The sequence below is a fragment of the Vanacampus margaritifer genome, chromosome 2, assembly GCF_051991255.1.
Source record: "Vanacampus margaritifer isolate UIUO_Vmar chromosome 2, RoL_Vmar_1.0, whole genome shotgun sequence".
Taxonomy (NCBI): domain Eukaryota; kingdom Metazoa; phylum Chordata; class Actinopteri; order Syngnathiformes; family Syngnathidae; genus Vanacampus; species Vanacampus margaritifer.
The window spans coordinates 31,433,195-31,460,800 of record NC_135433.1 but is presented as its reverse complement, the minus strand read 5'-3'; the positions used below and the strand labels follow the sequence as shown (position 1 = coordinate 31,460,800).

The 27,606-nt window shown below is 41.1% G+C and overlaps 1 protein-coding gene and 1 long non-coding RNA gene across 3 annotated transcripts in view; one reads left to right on the top strand and one right to left on the bottom strand.

Moving 5' to 3' along the window:
* Positions 1–9,420: 9,420 nt before the first annotated feature.
* Positions 9,421–10,872, bottom strand: LOC144044025 (uncharacterized). Its single transcript, XR_013291187.1, has 2 exons — positions 10,115–10,872; positions 9,421–10,044 (listed from the first exon to the last, which is right to left on the bottom strand). It is a non-coding gene; the product is annotated as an uncharacterized LOC144044025 (long non-coding RNA).
* A 3,289-nt stretch (positions 10,873–14,161) lies between these two features.
* zswim5 (zinc finger, SWIM-type containing 5) overlaps positions 14,162–27,606 on the top strand; it is a 58,419-nt gene continuing 44,974 nt past the window's right edge. Inside the window, exon 1 of one of the 2 annotated variants that reach the window (XM_077558258.1) lies at positions 14,162–15,943. In XM_077558258.1, the coding sequence (XP_077414384.1) occupies positions 15,415–15,943 (529 nt within the window). In that variant the 5' untranslated portion in view covers positions 14,162–15,414. The remainder of the gene's footprint in view (positions 15,944–27,606) is intronic. The other variant, XM_077558259.1, reaches the window with a different exon arrangement.

The window sequence follows — 27,606 nt, the reverse complement described above, 5'->3', positions numbered from 1 at the left end:
TGTTCATTATAGCCAATCCATGACGAGCACAGAAGTCCAATAGCAGAACACCAGGTTCCGATCGGGGAGGCTGTTCCTCCCAATCACACCCCTCCAGGTCTCACTGTCATTGCCCACGTAAGCGTTGAAATCCCCCAACAGAACGAGCGAGTCCCCAGGGGGAGCGCTCTCCAGCACACCCTCCAGGGACTCCAAAAAGGGTGGGTACTCTGAGCTGCTGTTTGGTGCATATGCGCAAACAACAGTCAGGACCCGTCGCCCCACCCGAAGGAGGAGGGAGGCTACCCTCTCGTCCACCGGGGTAAACTCCAACGTACAGGCGCCAAGCCGGGGGACAATAAGTATGCCCACACCGGCTCTGCGCCTCTCACCGTGGGCAACTCCAGAGTGGAAGAGAGTCCAACTCCTCTTGAGAGGATTGGTACCAGAGGCCAAACCGTGTGTGGAGGAGAGTCCGACTATATGTAGTCGGAATTTCTCTGCCTTACACACCACCTCGGGCTCCTTCCCCGCCAGAGAGGTGACATTTCATGTCCCAAGAGCTAGCTTCTGTAGCCGGGGATCGGATCGCCAAGGTTGCCTAGCCCACTATGCATCCGACCCCTTTGGCCCCTCCTACCGGTGGTGAGCCCATGGGAAGGGGGACACACGTTTCCTCTTCGGGCTGTGCCCGTCCAGGTCGCATGGGTGCAGGCCCGGCCACCAGGCGCTCGCCAACGAGCCCCACCTTTAGAGTGGGGTCCCGGTTACCCGCGTCCGCGCAAGGGAAAAGTCAATTTATTTTACTCGTCATAAAAGATTATACATCACTGTCAATTATATTATACTTATCCCTTATCTATGTATTTGGGAGTCCTGACAAAGAACGGCAAATAGGAGTTGGCGATTGTTGCACAAAGTAATGTTATAGTTCTTAAAAGTGTAAAGATGTTATTTAAATAACCGCTTAGGATTCTGTTTAACAATTTGTATAATAACAATGCATACCATATCTATAAATGTTACCATGTACTGAAACAATACAATATGCTTTTTCTAAATACATTAAAAACAATATAGGCAAAGTTGAGGTCATGTTGGCTTGGCCGTCGGCAAGTGTTCCAGTTTCTCATGTGACCATTTTACAACATTAATTGCCCAACCCTGATTTAGGATGTAACCCAAAAAGTGCAGAGAGTCTTTATGTGATATAAGAGTACTGTACCATTAGTGCTATAGTACCAAACAGTGACACGGTCATTCGTACATCAAGTTTTAGTAAATATAGTAAGAGTATGAGGATTCTCGAGTTGCATACAGTTCTACCCTTTAATGAAGGCAGAGATCTGGAACCTATAGATCACACGTCTCCTCCTTTCTGTGCCGCACACATGCACACACATTCTACAGTCAAGGACTATGTAATGACTAGTTGCATTAACTGGATATTAAATGGAGGGCATTGGGTGTGGATGATGGAGTGCAATAGTGAGATAGAAAGGAGGTTACTGAGGGTGAGATGATGGCTTAGGGCAATGAACGTGGAGGGAGTGGTTGAGATGATGATGAGAGTGAAACCATTGGATGACAGCATTTAAGGCTGGATTTTCTGAATTGTTGTTCTGGATTGTAAAATGCACAGGTCACGTTTTTGGTACACACTTGATGAGAAGTTGATCTAATAAGTCATTTTTTTAAACAGCTCAACATTTGTCATAACATAACACAATTTATGGGGTACACTCTCGACAAAGCCCCTGAAAAATAGACAGAGATAGACGATAAAAAAAAAACAATAAACACATTTTGTGTTTCATATTTTGGGATTGGGGGTGAAAGCTGAAGTACGCAGAAACAACCAAACATCATGTACAATTTGAAGTTCAACATTTAATGGATTTTTTTTAACACTGTAAATGTGTCAAAAGAGACTTGCCACCTCCTGCCAGCATGACCAAAAGTAATGTTAGCCAGATGTGTAGCGGAGCTACACATGGCTCTTGCGGACGACTTTAAAAAGTCATGTTCATCATACATGGCGTCAACAAGTATGGGAGGGCTTCTTCAACATCAACATTTCTTACTGTGCGTTTCATTGCTACGACAGTCAGTCATAATCACTAGCAATGTAGATGATGATTGGTCTACTGGTTTTATTTCACTATATTCCTATGTCCTGTTTTGATAAGTAGACCGCTTTTTGTTGGCAAATGATGTTGATTTGGATTTTCTATTACGGGTGTTAACTATCTGAGTTAAATCTGTTTGTGATGTTTGACAAGATGGAGCACTGAATGAAGATGAAGACTAATACTTTGGCTTCTCCTGGTAGCTGCTAGCTATCTGGCAACTGGCTACCTTCCAAATATTACTTGTGATCGGGGTGGATTGACCATCGGGCACACTGGACAGATGCCTGGTGGGGCTGATTATGACACTGTATTGTTGTTTTTCCCGTTTTTCTACGAGACCGGTCCACAATTTAGAAGAATTAATTAATTGGAGTGTCCATTCGTCTGTTAGGTATATTTGTTTCCCATGGCCCTGGTGCTTCCTGGTTTCAACATAGCCACATATTCCGCCCCCAAACAAAATGATGGATTCTCGGGAATTTGTTAACGTTGCAAGCTGTATTCTGACGATATTTGTTAACGCACAAATATCGTCAGAATATAGCTTGCAAAGCAAAGTAAGGTTTTGTGGCTTGGGAGATCATTTTGAGCTACCAGACTGGGTTTAGACTCGAGTGAAGAACGCTGATATCGCTTAACCAATTCTTGTACTGATGTCGTTGCCTGCTGATGCATATTATATATATTTCCCAAGTATGTGAAAGATTGCTTTTGTGTGTCTCGCTTTATTTAGCACAACGAAATAATTGATTGCGCTGTTAATGCACATGACCTTGGTTTTTATTTTATTTATTTACTGTCAGTCAAGGCCAGACTGGGACTCATTTTCAGTCCTGGAGTTTCATGGCTCAAACTGGCCCACTTTAGTTTACAGTGTTTTAATTAATATGTATATTTCATATGTATTAATGTATCTAAAATAGATTAAACATTCGAACCAATGTCAATAGTTATTTTGTATATGATCAAAAATTTAAATAACTTACTAGATCACAATCAGTTTATCTGAACAATTATGAAAACATAAAGTCAAGAGTGCTAAAGAAATTGATTTGACCACCTGTCATATTCTCTAAACATAAAGCCTAAATAAGGAGATAATAAGGCAATGTACAAGACAAGTTTGCTATTTTTTGAGAGCTCAAATAATGAACTGCAATCACACTTTGACTTTCTTAGCAAGGGCAGGGTTTAGAAAATTGGGTACAAAATGCAAAAGTTAGTTTCAGTCACTTTTAAAAACTAGTCATTTCTATATATGTTTTCAATGTAATTAGTACATTATTTTTTTTAAATACCAAAAAGCAGATCAAGCCCTGCTATTTATCTCTTCTATCTAATGGAGCAGCATGGGGTTTATTCTCCTCAACATAAAACCTACTGTTCCCAAATACCACAACATTAAATTACTAGTAGAAAAATGACCAGCCAAACATGCTATTGGACCATTATTTACATATTATTTTGTTTGTTTTTGTGTTGCACTTTGTATTGCTTACTCTGTCTTCTCCAGGCACATGCACTTCAGGGCTATACATAGTATTCACATGACGTCACCGACCCCCACCTATCAACCCAGCAGGCCTTTCGTGGGGCAGACGACCATCAAGACAACGCAACCAAATGCTGAGGAGCGCTCTATTGCTTACTACAAGTTGTTTTGATTCATTCATTTGTTCATTATGTCCTGATATTCACAAACCGCTTCACAATGGTGCACACGTGTGTCGTTCACGGGTGCAAAATTGGGTGAACAACGATGTGAAGTGAAACTTTTAGATAGTATTCACATGCCGTCATTTGCCCCACATTGTGTGCCGGTTCATGAAATGTCGAATGGGAACAGCAAAGAAGTGTCCGGAATTACAAAGATTAATCGAAAAGATTTCCAACCGACAAAGTCTACCAAAGTGTGTTCTGAGTCGCTGACCATTTTGATTAAGGTAAATGTCATTGTAAGATGGTAAAAATGCTTTTACCATAATGCGATTGTGATATATGTGAGCCGCTAGCCATGGCTAGCTCTCGCTAAAAATGGATTTTTGGTCAAGATGTTTGATTTTGAGATCTCTCCAAATACCCTCCTTAAGGTCCCTTATTTTCCTTTTCCAGCAGCCCAAAAGTTGAAATTGTTGTTAAAGTGTACGAAAATAAGTGATGAATCAACAATGTTGTGGTTGTTGTTTTTGTTGTAACATGCTAGCGCTAGTAGCTAGGGCGTTTGGGGGCACTAGCTACTTGGTTTAAAAATAACCTGAGATTCATCACCTCAAATTCACAATTGATAAATGCACATATTAACCAATAAAATCCGACAGTAGAGAAGACGCAAGAATGTCCGTGTTTTGAGATCCACCCTACCTTAGAGCATACGTTTTCAAGCCGTCCGGTGCGGGCAGTATCGGCAAATGTTTGTAATCCAATCGATTGCACTAACCAAACGTTTCAACGTGTACCGCTGCAAAGAGTGTTAGGCTAAATCTTCTGCATACGCCTTGCTTATTCCAGTAACGTTAGAGGAAGCTGGGGGTGACATTCATCAATACCAAAATAACATTCGGTGTAAACTCAATAGAAGCAAAGCTGACTTTACTGGAAAGTTGCCCCACCATGAAGGGCGGGCTCGCGATCCCGTGACGTCAGTGAATACTATGTATACATTTGAGTTTGGGCGCATTTGGCGCGTCAGCTCCATACCTTTCTTTAATATTGCCTTTCCTCAGTCTTTTCTGATATCTGACTTTACTTTTTTACATGAGTGTCTTGTTTGGTTGTAGCTGACGAGGGTGGGGGAGAAGAAGAGGGACAGAGAGAGCGCGAGAGACAAAGTGACGCTTTTCTACACCACTCTTTTCTGACTTTCTTTACTTGTGAGAGTGTATTGTTTAATTTGTTTGGCTGTGTGTCGGCCAGCAGCCTGGCTAGGGTGGGGGAGGCGAGACAGAGTGAGCAGAGAGCTCATGGCTGTCCTAGGAGAGAGAGAGAGTGAGAGAGAGCGTGACGGGGATGTGATTGCCATTCGAATGGTCTTCCATTACATCTGCTGAGTATGTCTGACAATAGAGCAATGTCATCAGCAAAGTCCAGGTCATTTAGTTGGGACCATGGTGGTCCACTGCAATCCAATGTCTGTCTCTCTAAACTGTGAGATGTGGTTGCTTTCAGTAACAGTTCGAAAACTTACTTACTAACTCAATTTTTTATTTTAGCAGATAACTGTAATGGAATACATTTTAAAAGTAACCCTCCCAACCCTGCTTATAGTAGAGCTAAGAATTTCATCCAACAGATTACATCACGGAAATGGTTCACATCGTACCTGGATAAATTTCTGTTGATGCTTCAATGGCTGCTGTAATAGCCTCTGGTGGTATTTTTTACAGCAGTTAATGGTGTTTAAGTATTACCTATAACACTGACATACCTTTTGGTCTTATTGTAGCAACAGTTTGGAAGCAAATTATTATAGGTATAACTGATATCAATAAAAAAAATGTGTGTAGATGGTCAACTACATCAAAGTTCATCCAAGAGATGCACAGGGACGTCATGGTTTTGATTGGAGGACGCAATTGCTGTGGAATGTTTTCTGACAGGCATGTTTGATCCATCTGTTGAACCTGGACAGCTGCTGAATGAACAAAAACTGGTATTTTTACTCCACTCTCGCTTAATCATGTCTGTGATGAATGTTTCCATTTCAATTATTATTTTGAGAATTTTATCATTTCTACTATTACTATTTACTATCATTTTATGTTGGATGGTGGAGGGATACTTACAGAACACAACAAATCGACATGTCAAACCTACTACCTATGCAGATCATTTTCACTCATACATGCCAAAAGCACTAATAGGACTCGTAAGGGGGAGGGGTGTTCCATTAGAGCCAATTGTCTGGTAAATAGAAGTACTACTTTTTTTTCATGGCCTAAAAACAACCAAAACAGCCAGTGAAAATGCATTCCATGGTTTTGATTAGTTAAATACTGTCTTCTGGCATCAGAAATCCAATGATGTGATGAAGGGAGAAGGTGGAAATCTGCAGATAATGTGCCCAAAAGATGTGGTTGTTTCATAAATATTGATAAAAATCATCAAAAGGTGTAAAAAACATGTTGCATTTCTTCCACAGAATGTTTTTACATTTTTACATACGTGGTTTTATTGTTTTTGTTTACCATTTTGAAATGTTACAAACTAAATGGTCTCATCCATGAAACATTCTACAAAGTACAAAGTCTGCCTTTTTCCAGAAAGATGTTACACTTAGTTTATCCATCCATCCATCTTCTGCCACTTCGAGGTCGGGTCGCGGGGGCAGCAGCTTTAGCAGGGAAGCCCAGACTTCCCTCTCCCCAGCCACTTCAACCAGCCCGTCCGGCGGGATCCCAAGGCGTTCCCAGGCCAGCCAAGAGACAGTCTCTCCAGCGCGTCCTCTGTCTCCCCCGGGGCATTCAAATCAGATGCCCGAGCCATCTCAACTGGCTCCTTTCAACATGGAGGAGCAGTGGTTCTACGCCGAGTCCCCTCCCGGATGATCGAGCACCCTATCTCTCAGGGAGCGCCTGGACACCCTACGGAGGAAACTCATTTCGGCCGCTTGTATCCAGGATCTTGTTCTTTTCGGTTACGACCCACAACCTCAACTTACTTGGGAGATCACCAAAACAGCCATAACCCTACAGAAGTGTTTCTCAACCGTGGTTCTCGGGGCACACTATCCGTGTCTCCCTATTCCCAACGCAGCTGACTCCAATGGCAGCTCATCAGCAAGCTCTGGAGAAGCCTGATAACGATCCTCACCTGTGTTGGAATCGGGAGACATGGAAAACAGGCTGATAGTGGATAGTGTGCCCGGAGGACCAGGGTTGAGAAACACTGCCCTACAGACAGCATTAACTTGCTCCATATATTTGGTTGAATTTACGTAGCACTGCCACGCACCCATCCATTCAATGGCGCCCGCTAACAAGTATTATCATAGACAGCATTTACAGTACATACACATACAGAAGATGGCAATGCCCTCGTAGTACGTTGATGCCGCAGCCATATTGGATAAGGCAAAGTAAAGCTATTTGAAAAGATGCCTCGTTCACTTTCTCCTTGGAGATGTATCATCAAGCCACAACTCATTGGATTAATAAAGAACCATTACCTTTGATTATATTATTATATTGATTATATTCATTCATGTTTAAAATAAATAATAATATGCTCCCTTGCTGTGTTCAGAAGCTCTTTCAACACAGAGTTAGCAATTATGAACTGAGAGGAACATCGATGTTTAGGAAAACAAAACCAGAACAAATGTGAAACAGAGATGTATGCAAAAATATGGACGAATATATGTACAGTATGTCAGTAAAAAATATTATTTTTAAAAAATTGTAAATATATGCATGTGTATATGTTGTACATTGTTGGACTTAAGTGTAGATGCAGCAGTATGTGAGTGTATGAACTTGTGATAGGTCTGTTACCTAGATGTATTATCATGTGAAAAGGGTAGACAGTATAAGCTTTGGCTTCAGTCTACATCTTTTGGTCTTTGTTCTTATATGTATATTTCTTTTTTACTTATTGATTGTTATAACCAAATAAACTAAACTAAAATATTATCCCATTCTAACTCAATCTTACTAATTATTTGCAGATTTAATTGTGAATACAATTGCCACATCCAATATGGCAGGTGTGCTGCCATATCGCTTCGAATGGGCCACCTGTTTAAACGGTGTCTGCAGCAGAATTAAAAAGAAAAAAGGAAAGCAAAATCCAACCTCATTTTAGATGCCCAAACGATATGTAGCTCCAGTGGCTTTTTTTTCCAAGTGGCTCTTAAGTTGCCGACACAAATAGTAGTAATATGTAGTATGTCCCTCCTCTCTTGCCTGCTGGTTGTGCAGACCACCATTTCTTCATATTGTGACGTCTTGCAAGAATGCCGCCAGCAAATGTTGTTTGGGAATGTCACCCTTTTTATTTGTCTTGAACAAACGACTATGGCTACTGCTGACCGTAGCAGACGCAGAAAACAAGAACAATTCACGAGCGGCGAGCCGAGCAGTCGCACCAATGAACACAAGCAGGCAACACAAACGTAATGTACCCCTCCACCGCGAGTCCTGCCTTGCGTTTACTGACTCTCAGACATAAGAGTGCGAAACAGAATGGGCAACACCGGAACACACAACACACTTAGTTTGTTACAATATTTTCAATGTCTTAGTGATAAACAACTCAACATTAGTATTTTAAAACATAAAATTAGCTACTATGAAAAATAGAAAACAAAAAAAGTTTATTTTTAGAGATCCATGGCTCAAATTGGGGGGGCACAATCCTCTTGGTGGGCGGGCACGGACCCCTATGGCACGCCTATGGCGACGGGTGTGTATCAAGATACGCCAAGAAGTGAAGTTTCCCAGCCAACGTCAACACCTAAGCATTTGGTTGCAATTTACATGGTATACCCCTGCAGGCTTATTTGTGGACACCTCTGAATAAGTGAGCTCACACCTCCCTCACAGCACTCAGCATTTGTGTTGCAGCTCTTTCTCTTGTTGGGGTTCCCACTGGGGGCTGAGAGTCTCCACAAAGCCCTGATACCCAGAGTGAAGAAGAAAAGGCTACCAGAAGAGAAAAGTAGACAAGAGAAAAGGAAGAGAAAAATATAGGGTGAAGGGTCGCAGTGGAGTGAAGAAGAGAGAAGTGAGCAGTGAAGGCAGCAAAGACTGAGGGATGGTCAGTGAAGGAAAGAAGACTTACGAGGGTTATTACACAAAGAAGGCAGTGAAAAAAGGGGTGGATAAGATAGATAAAGAAAACGGACTAAGGAGCAGGATAATGGTAAACAACAAAGCGAGAGTGAGAGAGAGGACACAAGTGACAGTTTCAGTAGGAAGGAAAGATGATGAAAACTAATTGTAACACAGAGACACACTTGAATCTAAAACGGCGAATAAAGAGTGATGCGAGTCCGGAGATGTGAAGTATTTCCATCTCTCGCTATCACCGTCTTCATGCAGATTTTGCATATGACCTCATCGACATCTGCTCATTTCTGCCATCAGACCTGAAGCCCAAATTCTGCCAAATTGCAGCAGTTGTACTTTTTGGGGTTGGGGACCACTGCACTTGAGTCACAAGCCGCACGACTGATGACTGGCTATCTGGTCTCACTCCAGCTTATGGGTGGTCACGTGACAATTACAAGAAACATTATAGCCTACTATTAGTTTTAAATAGTTATAGTATATTAAATTGAAAAGACAACTATACATTTATATGCATCATACTCTTGAGTTTTTGGTTTGGTTTATTCTGTCAACCTCTCGTCAAATTTTACCAAGAACGAGGCGCCGAAAATCAAGGGAAGAGGGAAAGGAGAGCTCCAGCTTCCACATAATCACAAGTCCATCAAAAACAAGAATCCATCAAAAACGAGAAAATACACAGAGCCGTCGCAACCAAAGGGGGCAGCAATCGAATATTTTTATTTATTTATTTTTTTTTTTTAAACACGTAGTCCATGGTTTCGGCTGACATGATCCTCATGTATAAGACAGGATAGGAACCGGAACACTGTCTCTCAGAACCTTCACGCGCAAAAAAACATGAGGGCTCTGAGTGACAAGCAATGCTGACAATCGTTCGAGACCGCACCAAGTCTACTCAAGATGAACCAAACTCAGAAGGAAGAGAAGGCAGTGGAAACAGTCCTTTTCAAAGGCGCCGCATCACCCGCCGGGTCAGAATCCCGTTCCACGTTCCAGAGGCTGCAATGAAGATGGCATCATCGGTATCATCGTCAGCCTGGGAAGGCAACTCGAGGGGTGCAGCAGACAGAAGTCTCAGAAGCAGAAGGGGTTTGACCACCCCACTGAGCCTGCATTGCCCTCACAGTCACCTCCAAACGGATCAACTGCAAGGCAAGTTGAGAATCAGCCCGATATTTTTTACTCCGATGGGCAGGGGCAGCAGGAGAAGCAGACCTGCGCTTTGATTGGCCCCCCTCAACGGGGTTGGGGGGCATTGCCTCCACCGATCTGCGACCTATTGAGGCACGACGTCAGCAGCAGCAGCGGCCTCAGGAGGACGAACTGCCGCAGCAGTTGCGCCCTCTTCGGGCAAGGAGTCGCCACAGTGCTTACAGCGAGCGGCGTCCTCCATAACAAACAGCGCAAAAGAGTAGAAGCCACAAACTTATGCGCATGGAGAGCACTCGGGTTAACTGGCTGCAGGCATCGTGTGGAACAGGAGGTGGCAACCAGCCTCTTCACCAACGGAACAAATCAAAGCAATCAAAGGCGTACCGTTTGTGCCATCATAAGCAAGCAGAGGGTATGACAAACAATACCATAGCTAGCAAACAAAACATCAAGGCAGCTTACGACCCATGGCAACAGCCAAGTAAGTTGTGATGTGCTACAAGCTAGGAGAGGATACGACAAACACTACCTTCATTAGCAAGTTCTATTCAACGCAACAGAAACGACAGCGTCCAGTACGACACCGTAAGTCAGGAGAGGGTTCTCGACATGCTACCATCACTTAGCCTGGCAAGCCTGGTCTGGTCAGGCGGCCATAGACAGCGATTCGGCTCTTCCTACTTTGAATCTTGTTTTGTACTTTGTTTGATGTTGTGTTTTTGGATCCTAAGTGCGTTGTTGCCTCTTTGTTTTTGATTACATTACCTTTTTTCTTGGATCATACGTAACCTACTTTGCCTTCCTGCCTTTGGGTCCTCACCCTTTGAAATTATTTAATATCATATTAGGTGTGCTGCTGTTTTTTTTTTTATGACTGTATTGAAAGTGACACTGTTGCTATTCTTAGACACCGCGGGATACTGCATTACCGTAATACTGCCCAGCTCTAATATTAAACTAATGACAGATAACACTGGGAAACAATTAAAAAAAAATCTGTTCAATTCGATTCTTTTGCTGGTTAAAATTGCAGTCAAATTTTTTACTCTACAGCTATCCGCCAAATAAGCAAAATTCAACTTATTAGCATAGTGTTTTAAGTTCTATTTCATTTAATGATTTTTTTTTTTAGCTTTCAAAGCTTGAAACTATTTCATTTTAGTGTTTTATTTACATACTAGCACAGTTATTTCATATTTTTAAAGAAAATTACATTGATCTTAGAGCTTTAAACTTGACGTGATAAAAATCAACAACCTGAGATCAGTTTTAGATTCCACACTCAAAAAATTGTTAAAAACAGCTGTCAGATCTAACGCAACAAAAATTGTGTTCCTCCAATGTAATTTAAAAAAAAGACCTTTGGTTTACTTTATTTATGAAAGAAGACAGAAGAGTCACTCTGAAATACAGAGTTTAAGTTCAAAATAAAACACAAACAACTCACTCTAATTTAGGATTCATTAGTAGTAAATTAACAAATGTGCAATATTAAACTGACAACTCCCTGAGTGTTAGCCTTTGTTCAACTTTAACTTAAAGTGAAATGGAAAATAATGCAGGTTCAAACTTGTTAAGCATGAAGCTGGAAAGTAGGGCTGGAGCCTAGATCATATCAACCGATATTACTGATTGTCTTTACCTATTGAAAATAAGACAACATATTCAATGGAGTGAAGATAAAATAGAATCATAATAAGGAAAAATACCATTCATAACCCAACCTATAGGTTCACACAAGTAAAAAAAAAAAAAAAAAGGCAACAGGTGAGTGTAGCACTCTGTATTATACATATGAGTAAGTTGCACGATGTTACTTGTGCTGTGAATGGCCACACGATGGCGTCAGTGACTGGTATCGGCAGCATTTGTGAGTACTCGATACCTTGAAACAAGGCTAGGATTGGACCGCAACCGATACCTGGCATTGGTACTCCCCCATCCCTAATCTTTGGGAATGACTTGATTCAAAACAGGTCAGAAGGTGGTGATCAGCTTTCAGCCAAAGCTGATGTCTATGAGTGTATTGTTTGCTTAAAACAGACACACACAAAAAAGATGGTCCGCTTTCATCAAGGACAAAGGGAACAATAAAGTAATCACATTTAAGAGGCGGAAAAAATACTTTAAAGTAAATAGTTCAAAGCCTTTTCAATTTCCTTCCATTTTGTGCGAAATAAGCTTTCTGAAGCAAGAAATGTTTTACTGAATTTTTGTGTTCAGTGTTGCCATTGGACATGTTGCCAGCACACTTCTGAATTGATGACCCTGTTGGCTAGCTGTACAACAGAAGCAATTTGAAAGAACTGTTGCTTCACAATGATGCTGTTACAAACTGTTATTCCAGGGTTAGAAAACCACATATCAATGCTCTATATATCTGTTGGCAATCTGTAGACCCAAAACATCAGAAAAGACACAAAATGTGTTCATGTCGCAATACATGTGGCTGAGTCTATTTGCCAGTGCATGGTCCTCACACATGGGTATGTTTATAGGACCCCTCCCTGCACAGCATGATGTGATGACAGGCATTACACACTATTATCTCCCCCTTTTTTCTTTCATGTTAGAACTGCAATAGTGAGTGAAGAAAATGAGAAAAGGGTGGAAGTATAGTGTTGCAAGGAAGAAAGAAAAGGGAGTGACTGTGAAAGTAAGACAGATTGCCAATTGACTTGATGAGAAAGAAGATGAATCATATAATTGTAAAAAAAAAAAAATCCCAGAAAGATAGGGTGTAGTGGTGCTTTCTCTTCAGTATTTTATCCCCCTCCTCTTCCATTTTTCTATCACTCTCTTCCACCCAGTTACCCATCAATCTTTTTCCAATTACCTGCTCTGTCTATCCACAAATCCATCATAATCATTTCCATGGTAACGGATTGCATCCTCCATTGGCTTTAGCCTATTGTTCAATATAATTGCATGCCAAAAAAGCAGCCTTTTAAAGCAGGCAAAGTAATGCACAGAGGGAGACTGATTTGGATTGTGTCTTGGCGCCGAGCGTTTAATGTCTCTCCCATGTTTTCAGTCGTGTCAATGTCAGAAGAGCGACTCAACCATGACTCCAAGATTTTATTAGCCATTATGTATAGATTGATTTGATGCTGGGCTGATGAAATGTTTCCATACAGGCAAGCATTAGTTACTGTAAAAATGAACAATTAGATGACTACAGCAGTATAGGACAGCACAAAATTGTTAGATGCGCATTTCAAAAATATAAAATATACAAGTGCTTGCAAATTATTCATAAAAACAACAACCAAAGTTTAGAGTTGCACCACTTGCCACCTGCTTTATACCGCTGTCTGATGTCATAGCCAGCTCAGGGGTCTTAACCTTAACTCATGCAATTATTTGCCTTCTCTGCGTCGTGTTTAGATGTGTGCGCGCAAGTGGACAGACATATGTACGATGGGACAAAAATGATGTCTGTTATATCACTCGAAACATATTCAAGTGACCACGAATTCTGCCCTGTTCAACGGTTGGGAACATGACTCAAGGGGGGAAGTAAGGTGTTGAAACTTGTTACAGTGGCTTGGAAAGAGCATAACAAGATAAAATAGTGTTGTAACTTGTTACAGTGGCTTGGGAGGAGCATAACAAGATAAGATGGGCCTCTAACACAATAGTTCATTTCAATTAGTTTTTCCAGTAAAATTGAACGCCAAAGACACTGATCACTTTCTGGATTCTAAAATGGCCAAAGAGGTCCCATAAATTATAATTATAACCCAACATATTTTCTCAATATATTCTAATTGCCTAAACATAGACTCAAATTAAGTATTGCTAATTGGAAAAATTATATTGATTTAGAAGGCAGAAACACTGTTGTGGAGTGCATGACCAGAGAGGACTTGTCCTTTTTGATACACTTAAGATGCACGACGACAATGTGAACATGAAGTAATTAAAAATAATAAAGAAATGTATAAATTGAAAGATAACTGTGAGGAATAAATAAGATGAATAAGAAAGAAGGCATTAAATTAAATACAGACATCTACAATAACAGTGCATCTAAGCCAGTGCTTCTCAATTATTTTCTGTTACACCACCCAAGGAAGAAGAAAATATTTAGTGTTCCCCAACTATCCGCCTCAACTATGAAAAGCATAATTTGCCTATAAAAGTATCCTTGGAAAAACAACAAGGAAATACATATAACTAGCAACAAAGAATACTTGTTTTTTAGTCCTCTCATCCCTGTTAAATATGTTTCCATGAAATTCCTTAAGAGTTTGTTCACTGCATTTCATACCTCCTGCTCTGTGATGTGTGTGCGCATCCTTGGTCCAACAAACAGACAAACCCTACACCTGAGCTAACACTCCCTGCACACACTCTGACAACCTAGCAGATGTGCAATTACATTTTTTTTTATTATTTAACTAAAAATAATAATAATCCACATAAAAAATACATTCCTTTGAGTGTCAATGTGGTTTATTAACAAATGTTTATTACTTAAACGTTAAATATTTTTATTTTATTTTAATGTAGGTTATGAAATGTTAACAAATGTTTAGTTTTTTTATGTGAGTCTGACAATCATTGCCATTATTTTTTGGCACTGCAGACATAGGGCCTACATACTGCATGTTTCACAATTAACTTTTTCTGACGCAGAAGCAATTGTTTATTCATGTGTGTCATTTAAAATGTTGATTAAATCATCTGCCCCTGGGAAATTCCCTAAAAGTGCTTCAAATTCATGTGTATTTGATGACCACGGGTAATTAGTATGTATGGGACGCGTAATAGTGTGACATGAATTAGCAAAACACTAACTTCGTTATTCATTAGGTAAATTTGCGTTCTTTCTTTCAGTGCCCCTTAATCTAAAACGCACCTTTAAAGACCGTGACAGCAAACGTGGGAAAGAATTGTGTTTGAATAAAAGAAAACATAGTATTATACTTAAAAAAAAGGCAGTATACAAAGTAACTCACTTGTTAAATTGTTGCCATTCTCTTTATTCCGACTGATCAACTTTGTCAAGTCACGTAGATATAAGGCACAAAGCCAACCAAATGAGGAATAGACGAGATTCGACGGTAAAATAAAATATACACAAAGGGGCGTTTTATTTTACAGGTTCATAATGACAAATATCTGTGTTAATCAGTTTAAACCAAAAGTAATAAATCATTATGGATTAAAATGCACACAATGTGGTTGATATTTTTGTGTTAAGATTTTGCAAATTTACTTTTACTTTGAAAGCTAAGGAAAGACGTTTTGTCTGCATACCGTGATTTTGCTGTGTGTGCGTGCGCGTGTGTGGTCTGCTTCCGGCTGCAACTCGGTGTCCGCACGCTGTCGGTCTTGTCAGTGTAGATCGGCTCGCCATGGCGGAAGGACGAAGAGAACATCCACCCCATCCTCTCCTGACCCTATCACCGGCTAGTAAGCGACCCTGCCTGCGCCCTGCTCCCCGGGGCCCCGGCCCTGGGCCCGGACACGGAAGCGGTTTAACTAGCTTCCGACATCGTTCCCCGGAGTCCCTTCTGGACTGTGCCGCGAAGGCAGTCGCGGAAAAGTGGGCCTTCGAAAGAGTGGAAGAGCGTTTTGAGCGGATCCCAGAACCTGTTCAGCGTCGTATCGTCTACTGGTCTTTTCCCCGGAACGAGAAGGAGATATGCATGTACTCTTCGTTTCAGTGCCGAGTAGCCGGCGAAGAGGGTCCGTCGACGGCCACCACCGGGGCAGGGGGTGCCGCGTCCGGACCTACAACTACCGCTGGTGGCGGAGGCACCTCTACTGGTGCGGCGACAACAGTGGGAACAACTGGAGCAATTGGAACGGGAGATGCACTGCCTTTCCGCCGTGGGATCAGGCTGCTCGAGACTGGCTGCGTGGAAAACGTTTTACAAGTCGGTAAGTGGAAATATTTTCCGGAAAGTCACGCGCAACTTCTTGGATCAGCGGACTGTTGCCGAGGGTCCCTTCAGAATCATTACTGGATACGCGTGATTGATGTGTGCTCAGAACTCTTTTTTTTTACGAATTTGTCAAGCTTCCTGGTCGACATTTTTGACAAAAGTAATGCTCGTATTCATGCAGGTATAAGGTTGCTTGCGAACGTACACGATCTGCTGCTGTTTAAAAATTAAAGGGCTTCCTATTGTGGCGTCGCTGCGCTTTAACTGGCCTCTATTTGTGACATTTGGAATTGCAGTAAATAAGGCGTGTTATATGTTGGGTCAAAAACACTACAAGAACATTTTAAAGATGAGCTAATGTTCACTTTTTTTCCACAACCGAGGCTGTTGGACGCGCTGACTAGTCGGGGGAGGCACGGCGGAGGTTTCTGGTTGACAGGCACCGATACAAAAGGACTCAACGGGGCTTCATGTTTATTTGCGTCTATTTTGCGTCTATTCCCAATTGCAAATCCCCCCCCCCCAACCCCGAAACTAGCCGTTGGTTGTGAGTGTCTTAGCCAAAGAACAAAGGCTGTTATTGGGTCTCTTATTATGATTAATCCGACGTTAATCCGGAAAGAAGTCCCCCCGCACGGTTGTGTTTACTCGCCGCTGCTGGTCGGAGTGGACAAAGAGACGCGGACGCCACCAGCGCGGACAAGACCTTCTGTTGGGGATGTTTTCCGTCACTAGTTTGGGTATAACGTTGAAATCCGTTCTTTGCGTGCGTTTGCGCAGACGCTTGCCACACAAAAGGCTCACAGTTGAAGTGATCGATAAGCATCTCGCATTTCCAGCACTGCAGAGAGGATGTTTTCAAACAAAGGGCCATTCCGCAAAAGCTCCTTCTCCAACGACACCCTCATTATTAGAGTCCTTACAGCCACAACATGAGCTTTTACATGGCGAAAAAAGATGGGTTTGAAACTGTGTGTGTGGGGGGGAGACAGCCTCTTAGTGTTATCGGGCTATTTTTTCTTATTTGGCCATATGGCGTGAGAGGCACTGGAGCTTGTCTGGGGTTTCATGTTGCCTCAAGGTATCAGGGGAAGCTGCAAACTGTGGCTTCTTTCGGATTGCTGTATCTTATTGCATCTTTTTTAAATGGCCATTGATTCCACTCCATTACTATCTGAAACGTGAGACTTGTGAATATGAAAGCGAGATTTACTTTTAGCTTTGTTTAGTGCCATCTGGCTTGATGTGTTTGTGCAAGCTTGCGAGATGTGATCCTAAAGCGGCACCTTCATTAAAGTGTTAATGTCAGGATAATTCTAGCTGGTTGATGATTGCCTGTAATTGGGCACCATATGCAAAGAATGTTGGCAAGGGGGCTTTATCATTCGCGAGAAGGGACTCTTCCGGTTATCATAAACACGACCATGTGCATAAAAGCTGCACAGCACGCTGCTTTGTGCATGCAATGTAGTAATTCAAAACATATGGCACATAACTGCTGTGTATAGATTTTTTTTGTCACACATCCCCTCAGGTGTAAACTGCCATTTTAACAAAAACAAAGTATATACCATATCTGAAAGCAAATACTAGCAGCCTTACCTGTCTCTCCACACGTTGTAGCTCATCTCCCCCAAGGTCAGTCACAGCAGGTCGACACATGGTTTTGTCTCTCTGTCAACAAAGCAGAGACCAGTTAAATAGTTGTCTGACATCAAGATAAGGTTTGGTTTGCTCTTCAGTTTGTGGCCCATGGGAACCATTTGCTAACAATTTTATATATTTTTTTACTTTTGTATCTACACAATGACATTTATACAGGCTCCCGTGAACGATAAAACCATTAAGCATTCGGTTACGCTACTGGATTTGCCAACTGCTTTTCACTTGGCTCTATGTTCTATTGGCAGCACTACCTGTACTCTCCTGACAGAGCTGCATGCTTACACGTGTATTGATGATGCATGTTTAAAAATATGGACTCTTCTTTTTGTAGGGATTTGCTGTAAGGAAATTGGTTGTTGATTTTTTTTAAGTCTCATCTACTCAAATCCTTGAACAGAGTGTTAAAATCAATCTTTTGTTTTGTCCCCCCCCCCCCCCCCCCCACACACACACACACTTTGCCATGGACATTACATTTTAGATAAAGCAGCGAGTGAACGGAATCTTACTTTACGCTGCCTATGAAAGATAGAGAAGAGATAGACCGATATGTTTTTGTTAGAGTTGATACTGATACAGATTATTAGTAGTCCAGGAGGCCGGTAACCGATATTTGGAGCTGATGGATAGATAGCCTTTATTGTCATTATACAAACAGATGTACAATAAGATTTAAACAGCTTTCATGTTTACTAAAAGTGAAAATATTGGCCTAAAAAAAAAACTTCAAATTCTTAACTTTGTTGATTTTTTTTAAGCATGCTGTAGGGCTGGGCGGTACAGCCCAAAAATAAAATCTCTATCAGGATGATTATGATTTTAATCGATTTTAATCTAATAAACTTAACAAACATTTATTTAAATGTTTCATTTATTGAAAAAAATTCCTGTGCAAAATGTTCAGACAACAATAATGTATACTCATTCTAAATTAGTATTAACATAATAGGTTGTGCTTAAATGCCACAATTAAGTAGTTGGTAGCTATTGTACTAAACATGTCTTGTAAACCCCCCATCCAGAATTCTGCCCCTTGTGCAAAATTACAACTCACAAAAACATCTGGAAGTAACAGAACATAAGAACAACAGTTTTAAATTATAATCCAGAAGACGAAATTCGATTTGACGATTTAGCAAATTTTCAAATATTGTATTTTTTAAATGGCGATGTGTCGAATTTATTCGATTTATTGCCCAGCTCTAGCATGCTGAATGATTATTGAACTACTGGATCAGATTTGCAAAAATATTGGATTTTTAAATAATAATAAAAGAAAAAACCTTAGTTGAAAGACATCTTTGTTTTAAAATTATTACAAAAAGTTCAGGGACCTACTAGGGTAGTTGCATGGCTAAAACGTTAAAAACTTTAAATGGTTAATTAGCTCCCTGTCGTGTTTTACAGTAAAAATAAAGTTTCCCAAATTTCACACTATCGCAAAAAATATCTAATCTTAGTTTGGATTTCAAACAAAACCAGAGGGCACAGAGAGTTCCCAGAGTCAGCAGCATCTCTTAGAAAGTTACTAGGAAATTTAAATAAATAGTTCATTGAAGTTAACAGTTTTAAATTGATCTATTAGCAATCTGCAATTTAAAGAATTATAATACAAGATGGATAAGTACCTTCAGTTCGCTGCACTACCCACAACACACGCGCTTACACACACACACACACACACACACACACACACACACACACACACACACACACACACACACACACACACACACAACTAATAAACACACTTTGCAAGCGAAGTCCTTTGTCTGTCTGGGTTTAACGGTAACACTGTCTGATACGAGGGTCGTGAGCTCATCAACAACTTAACAGCCCATGTGTAATAATCTACTCCTGGCTCCAAGTCATAATTATAATAGTCAAAGCTAAGTGTGCTTGTGTAATTTACCACCCCCACTTCCCCCAACACATCACATGTATGACCAGAAGCTCCCTTCCCTTGCCAGTGCCTTATAAAGTCCTCAGAGAGCAGGAGGAAGGGATATCGCGGAGGGTGGGTCGTGAGGAGGGGTTCTCAGCTTTGAGGCAAGCTTCAGGATTATTGGGTCATGCTTTGTTACCCAGCTGTAGAAAAAGCCCTTGTTCACAGAAAGGGGGGTAGGAAGGATCTGTGTGTGAATGTATGTGTGTGTCCCAACCATGTCTCTGTCTGTAGAATGTTACGTAAAGCTGTAATGGGTCCCCAATGCCTTTTGAAGCGACGCTGGCTCTGACAAAGCGAGGCAGCAGAGTTGAACAGGATTAAACTATGCGGCAGGCAGTCAGGGGTTCTTCCAAGTTCTTCTTAAAGGCTCCAGTTCACACTGCCAGGTAGCAAGTGTCCGTTTTAGCCCAGGTAACAGTTTGCTTGGCAAGTTTTTCTGTTGCACTTTAAAAAGTTGTAAATTATATCAAAATAGCCGTTTCTTACGTGTAACTTCTCTTCATCTTGTTTGGTTACGCACAGAGACGCAGTGGTATGGTAGGGACTGGATGCTCTTAACTCTTTGACTGCCAGACGTTTTCAAAAACGGGTTGTCGCCAGTGCCAGCCGATTTAAGCATTTTGAGTGATCTTTCGAGGTCCACAGAAAATGTTGTGTTTGGACTATGGAAACACACATCCGACCAAATGAAAGATTGGACTCTCATCTTTCATAAGAAAAAAAAGTTTGTTTCTACCTTATTCCGTTCTTCAGTAATCAACAATAGAAAATGGTTACTTTCACCGAAATTCTCTGTTTTGAAACAAAAAACGGAGAAAAAGAGCTTTTTGTGAAACGATGTTATTTCATGCACTCTAGTGAATTGTACACTTCTTTTTGTCCATGAATGATGCCACAAACACCTAAATAGTGCTTTACTTCTGTAAAACGCTTTCACCAACAATGAAAAAGTGTTTTTTGATTGCAAAATGCGTTTATTTCCATTCAACAGTGTAACAATTTGACAAAACAATTTCGCAAACTATTTACAAATGTGTGCAACTGTGGTACTACTTACAATTACAGTATGTGGATGTTTCAAATGCAGTTTTTCTTTTTGTAACGCTCTCCTGCGTACAAGGAGACACCAGGACTCGCACAACAGTTTACTTTCACTTTCGCATTGGTCCGTTTTGCGTGCAAACGTTACACTTTCTTGACGGCCTTTTTTCCCGGGGAATAAAAAGCAAGTAGCAGACTGTACACACTTCCTCCGATGAATATGCATTGGACTCGGGGCACTCTCCGTCGTCCGATCGAACGTCCGCCTGTGCGTGCTCGGTTGCGCTCCGCGTTACGACACCGTCATAGCCGCCGCATCAGCGGTTCCAATTTTGCCGTCAAGCTTGGATTCACCTTCATCATCATCGTCATCAATGTACTCTTTTAGCGTTGGTCGATGCCTTTTGTCTTGTAAGTGAAGAGCTGCTTGCAAACGCTCGCCATTGCCTGTTCCCTCCTCCATCTAGCTCCATCTAACGTCTTCTACTGCCGCGTCAATGCTTTCCAACCACGGAGTCACCATCATCTTCATCATCGATGATGATCATCGTCATCAACAATGTGCTCTTTTAGCGATGCTTTTGGTCTTTGAAAAAAACGGCTCAGGCGTTAGCTCCTCGCGACCGGCCGCCATTTTTCCTTTGTTTTTCATTCTGATCTCCTGCTCGACGCTCTAGCTCCGCCTCTACTGACGCCCACCCGATCTTGTCAAAAGAGAGTCATCGCTGCCCTCTAGGGGCCAAAAATAGTCATTAGGCTCACGAGACCTGCTTAAAACTTTCAGGAGAGCTCCGCAAGCCTTCCCAGCACCCGTTTCAAAAAAAAAAAATGGGAGGACGTCTTTTAACGTCTTTGGCGCTCCTCCGTAGGTTTTTGCAGAACGTCATTTAACGTCTTTGGCAGTAAAAGAGTTAATAAACAGCCTACTCCTTTCTGTGACATTGGGAATGGAATAAGAAAAAAAACATCTGTTTTTGTTTCCTGAGAATGTCAGCAAGCCACTCCGAACTGTTTTGGGTTCCTTTTTGTTGAGGTAATTCCTTCATGCATAGCTGACACATCTCTTTTCATCCTTCCTAAACAGCCGATAGTGAAAGCTCAAACCTGATTGGAGGTTGATGGGCGCAAGATCTCCCATGAACTGTACTGTTTGATGGTAAAAGGGATTAAGATGTACTGGCCAGTATTTTGAGAGTCGATTTGACTCAATTTCTCTTTGGTTGCACAAGAGCATTGCGATAAAAGGACCACCGCTAGTTCATCTTTTTTTCTTGTTCATTTCTCAGAAGTAGATCAGTTCAGTTTTTCCTCTTTCAATTTCCAGGTTAGACGGGAAGTCTCGCAAAACCTCTCGGTATTAAATATGACTTCAGAGTAAACAAACATGGCGGACCAGTGGCTATGGTTTGTGCTTTGTTTTGAGCAGAAAAAGACAACCTAAAAAGAATACCAGTTGGTCAAAGGAGTGGAGACAGCCCAAGCACGGACTTTCTGTTGCGCTATGACTGTTTTGATTTTGGATTTCTCACTTTCCTTCAACGGCGATGAAGGAGAGTTTTCTGATTGGCTGCATGTCACTGCTTGTTCGTTTGTCTTCGAGGCACACCGCACACGGTGAGAAGTCAGACCGAAACAATCCAACATGTTGAATATCCAGGATTTCAGATTAGAGCGGTCCAAACGTCTGGCCGAGATCAGTCCAAACACACCAGTAACCAGACACGGCAGGAATATCTGTTAAGATGATCTTTTGGATATCAGCACATCCTTGCGATTGTCGGGAGAGGAGATTCGGGGCTAATATCAGGCAAATTCTCTTGGCATGTGAACCGGCCTTATGAGGCGATCTTTCTGCTGACTTCAACGCCAAAAACAGTCTTCAATTCTCTGCAGCTTCGGCAACTTCTGACGTGTTTTCTTGTTGGTATTGCATATCATGATTTAAGTGTCTGTACCATCTTTTTAAACTGCTGGTTTTCAACTGTTTGAAGGTCCTTGTGCATGAATGTGGCCAGAAATGCTGTTATCGTCTGTTTGCGGTCAGAACTTGGCTGCAGTTGTATGAAACTAAAAGTCAGATTTAAAAGCAGAAGGCTCTTTCTTCAGGCTCTGACTGTTTGCTAGTCACCATGTTGTGATTGTTTGGTCGAACACTGCTTTCAATCCATACAATGCGAATCACATGCAAAGCAAGCGTCCGCCACTGGTCTGTAGTTGAATCCATTCAGAGGATTTGCTGAATCAATATTGAATTGTGGAGGTAAATTGCTGAATCGATACTGAATTGCAAGAGGAAGTATTGTAATGCATTCATCAATCAATATTTTTACCCACCCCTGCAGGTAGCTCAATACCACAGGGACGTGTGGTCAGGGCAGGCAGAGCCTCCGCTCATCTGCACATGAAGAGTAAAAAAAAAAGAAGTTAAATTATTTTCCATTTTAGTTTTGTGGTCCGTGTTTTACATTTATTTACTTTTTCCAATCCATTAATGTCAATGAATTCTTCCTTAAAATAGCCAAATTTGCATATTTCCTCTTCAAATGTGTACATGGTGAAGAAGGGAAGACCGGCTATGAAAAGACATTGCACCCTATGCGACTATGCACACATTAATCGATGCAGGCAGTTAGTGCAGTCTGCCCTGCCCTCACATCAGACATTGCATTTTCTCTTTATATCACCAATATACTGGCATGTTTTATCAAACACTTTGGCAGGTGGCAGTGCTAAGTTCTACTGGTGCAATGTGTAAAATAAGTGCAACACTCTTCCACTAGGCTTAAAAAATAAAATAAAATTACATTCTACTCGACATATTGACGTTGCCTAGCTATAAAAATCAACTTTACATTGCTTTTAAATGTAATTTTTTAAAGCACAATTGGTACTAAATAATTCAACATTTTATTAACCTAGGAATGACATTTTTAAAACAAAATGTCAAATAAATACATTTTAATTGTAACATTTTTATTTAACTGTACAACAAATACAATACAATATAAAATAAAATAAAACCATGAACTACTAGAAATAGAGCCCCCAGGAATAATGAATACACCTTATCAACTGAAAACTCAAGTTATGCCTGTCCAGTGTTTATAATATTTCATTCGGTGGGTGTAATCAATGGTAGCTTTGTCCTTGTAGCTTTTGAAGCAGACATTTGCTGTTGTGCTCAGTTATTGCACCATCCCACACCTGTCTTTTATTAGTTTTGTGCGCAAGTATGTTTGAGTGTGCATGTGCACACATGGTGGTTACACATTTGGCCGCTGTCCACGTTTCAGTCAGAGGGAGGCTGGACTTGAAAGGAATGGAGGATTTTGATGTTGCATGGTTGTAATTGCCAAACAAATGTTGTGAGAAAGGATGAGTGCAAAGACATGGCAGGAAAGGAGATATCTGAAAAGCAAAGTGTTGGCTTCTTGTCTTATTAGTTGGTGCAACAAAAAAACGTTTTTTAAAAACAAAAAGTGTATATGCTTTTTGGCAGTTTATTCTGATTGTCCTCTATAGACCATGTGCATTGAACCAAAATTGCAATTTCAACACTTTCAGGCTTTGTATTGTCAAAATAATTTAATCAGCAAAACGGTAACCTTCTCTCATTATACTGCTGCCCAACCCTTTTTCTTGGTACAAGTTCATGAACAGTGTTGCACCATTTAGCTGCTTCTATTGATTACTTGATGGTTGGTGAGAAGTCATTCAAGCACAACTGCACGTTTAGTCTTTTCTCATTTGTCCGCTCAAAGCTTATACATTACTTCGTGTTTTTGGGAAGTAGGGGAAGATGGTGACAAACCCGTGTCAGTTTAGACATCAAACAATAGACATCGGAAGAGTTGTTCACTGGAAACATTTCAAACACAAGACAAGTAATTTTGATTGTCAGCGCCTACAGTATTATAACATCTCTGTACATATTCTATATAACCCCTACCAGTAGCACACCTGTTCTTAAATCTAGCTATGGTGCATAAACGTGATATACTGTACCTGTAATGATGAATTTAGTCCAGCATTTTCACAATCGAGTCGAATAGAACCAACAGCTTTAAAGTAAATTTTGTCTTACATTTTATATATTACACGTCATCAGTATAATAGTTCCAAGCACATATTAATCTCCCTGAAATTGCATGTATTTTTGATCCCATTCATTAGTTTCACTAGCTCTGTCACTGTTTTCCATTTCTCTCTTGCTTTTCATCCATCCATCCATTTTCCAAACCGCTTATCCTTTTGAAAGCTCAAAATGTGTTGCTTTATTGTTTTGCCATGCCCACTTGGAAATACGCAGCAGTAGATCATCAGTACAGATAGTCATCACTCTTCTATTGAGAACACATGCATACACCGAGTTGTAGTGAATGGCTGTCTCTATTGTGATTCCTTAAGATCCTTAGTACTCCTAACAGCAGTACTATTAACAGAGCCAGGACTGAAGAGTGCCTATTGGAGCGCATTTTGTTTGAAGCATCCATTATAGATGTATCAGAAACTATTTCCATACGTATGGATGACTTTGATCCAAGGAAATGGTAATCAAATATGATAATGTCCTTCCTTTTTTATGGTTGCAAATGTGCACATCATCAGTCTGTGCACATGTCTTCCTGCCAGATGAAAACATGCTGTATTTAACATTTGGTACGCAATTTATCATCCGTGGCCTCTTCAAAGCGTTCAAGCTTTTATCAGTATAATTGATCTCATCTGGCCATCTTGGTCTTTTCATTTCACATTCACTTCAGTCCTGTTACTCGTTTGTATGAAATGACGCATTTCGGATTGAAAAGACTTACAATTGGATCACTTAAAGACAATATATCCATTTATGGTGACTGTGTGCATTAGTAAATTGGTGGGCTGATGTGACTGCATTGTTTTGTGCCATTTTCATTCACATGCACGCTAATATAGTTGAAAAAGATGAACCACTCATTTTTCTCCATGTATAAATTGTCATTGTTGAACCACACACAGTCTGTGCTGCACCATCAGTGCCTGGGTTGTGACCAAAGCACTCTAATAAATTACTGTTGTTAAAGAAAACCTGATTTTCCAATACAATTTGGTTACGTTGTTTAGGGTACAAATTAGTTTGTTTCCTTTGTCAGAGGTTTTAAAGGGCAATTCTGTAAGCAATCTCTTCTAAAGTACTTGTTTATCTTTCCTTTTGGTTTACCAACTAAAGTGATACGATACACATACGCCGGTATCATAATAGGGTAGAGCTTGACACTTTGCCATTGATTGGTTAACAGAGACAGTTGCTTAAGTTTGTCAACAAGTTAGGAAGAACAATCTGAGAATCTATGACATAGAGAAAATTCCCAAGAGTAAATTCAGTACCATTCAGCACTACATCACACAACATTTGTAGCAAACACAAATGTCGCCATCTGAACTGCCGCAAGTTATTTATGGCAACCAGAAGGCATGGTACCTGTTATACAGGGCACATTTTACTTAACTAACTGTACAGCTAATGTACAGTATGTGCTCTAAAACGATGACATGGTGCATTCTACATCCACATTGTTTCCAGCTGTGTCAAGCTAAGCAAACATTTACTCAACTGCATTATCAAGTCTGAGGAGGTGTTAGTAAGCCCTTCATCATTCAGACTCACCATCCTCATGTTGGTCTTCCTCTATAAACAAGTCAGTCAGCCAGAATATAGGAGGTCTGAGGTAGAAATGTTTTAGATGAAGATGCCTCCTCACTAGTATCCATGAGTGTTATTTCTGCATGTGTGTGTGTGTGCGCGCGCAAACGTGTATGTGTGCGCCATCCTCTCTTTCACGCCTGCCTGCTAATCATGCCACTTTGTGAGTTGTTTTGGGTGGTTGGTTTACTACAGCCCATTACGCTGACGTCTCACAGAGAAATGAATGGTATGATAGCTGGAGAGTGGAGCACATGAGGCGATAATGGAAAAAAAAAAAATCTGTCTCGTGGGGGGGATGGGTGAAAAATGAGAGATACGCCGAGTGTGAAGGATGGAGGAAAATGTAGGGAGATTTAAAGGAGGTGTGAAGGGAAGGAAGCAGGCGCAAGAAGAGCTGAAAGGCAAATCTAAAAGTACACACAAGCAACTTGTCACCTTTGGATTCCCACTTCACTCACACGCACACACACGCACGCACGCACACACTCACACACACACACACACACACACACACACACACACACACACACACACACACACACACACACACACACACACACACACACACACACACACACACACACACACACACACACACACAGTGCATTCAAGAGCCAGCAGTCAACAGTCCATCACACGTGTGTGTGTGTGTGTGTGTGTGTGTGGTGGTGGTGGTGGTGGTGGTGGTGGTGGGCTTCCAAGGTGTTCTACAATGGGGGGATGGAGAGGCCCTGAGAAAAGAAGGGAGTCAAGAGATAAATTGATTGGCGCAGTGAAGTGCAGTCCCCACTTGCTACACATGTTGTGGACAGCCATCATGAGGATCGGTAATTACTTTCAAAACCAGAATATTGCCAATTTTTGGGTTATAGTGTATAGTGGTACCTCAATTGAACGAGGTATTGCGTTCTGTTCTGCACATGCTTTATTTGCAAGGATTCTTGGTCTTTTGAGTACAGAAACTACTTGCATGCAGTGGTCTGTCCCGCTTGCTAAATGAGCCTAACTTAAATACATTTGATGCTGCATTTTCACATTATTTTCTATCTCTATAGCGAAAATGCCACAGTGTGTATATATGTCTGCGTCTGGCACGTAACCCACTGGAAATAGAAAAGCAGAAGTAAACAAACATGACTAAGAAGTAAACAAACATGACTAAGCAGCAAAGTACCACACTTTTGGAGCAAGGAGGAAACTACTTCATTAGTGTGGCACTGGTAAGTGCCATGAATATAATGTCTTTCTATTGACTGTAGAAAATAATTTGTGTAATGACGCTGTCCCCGGCGCAGTTTCGATCGGGATATTACTATTGATC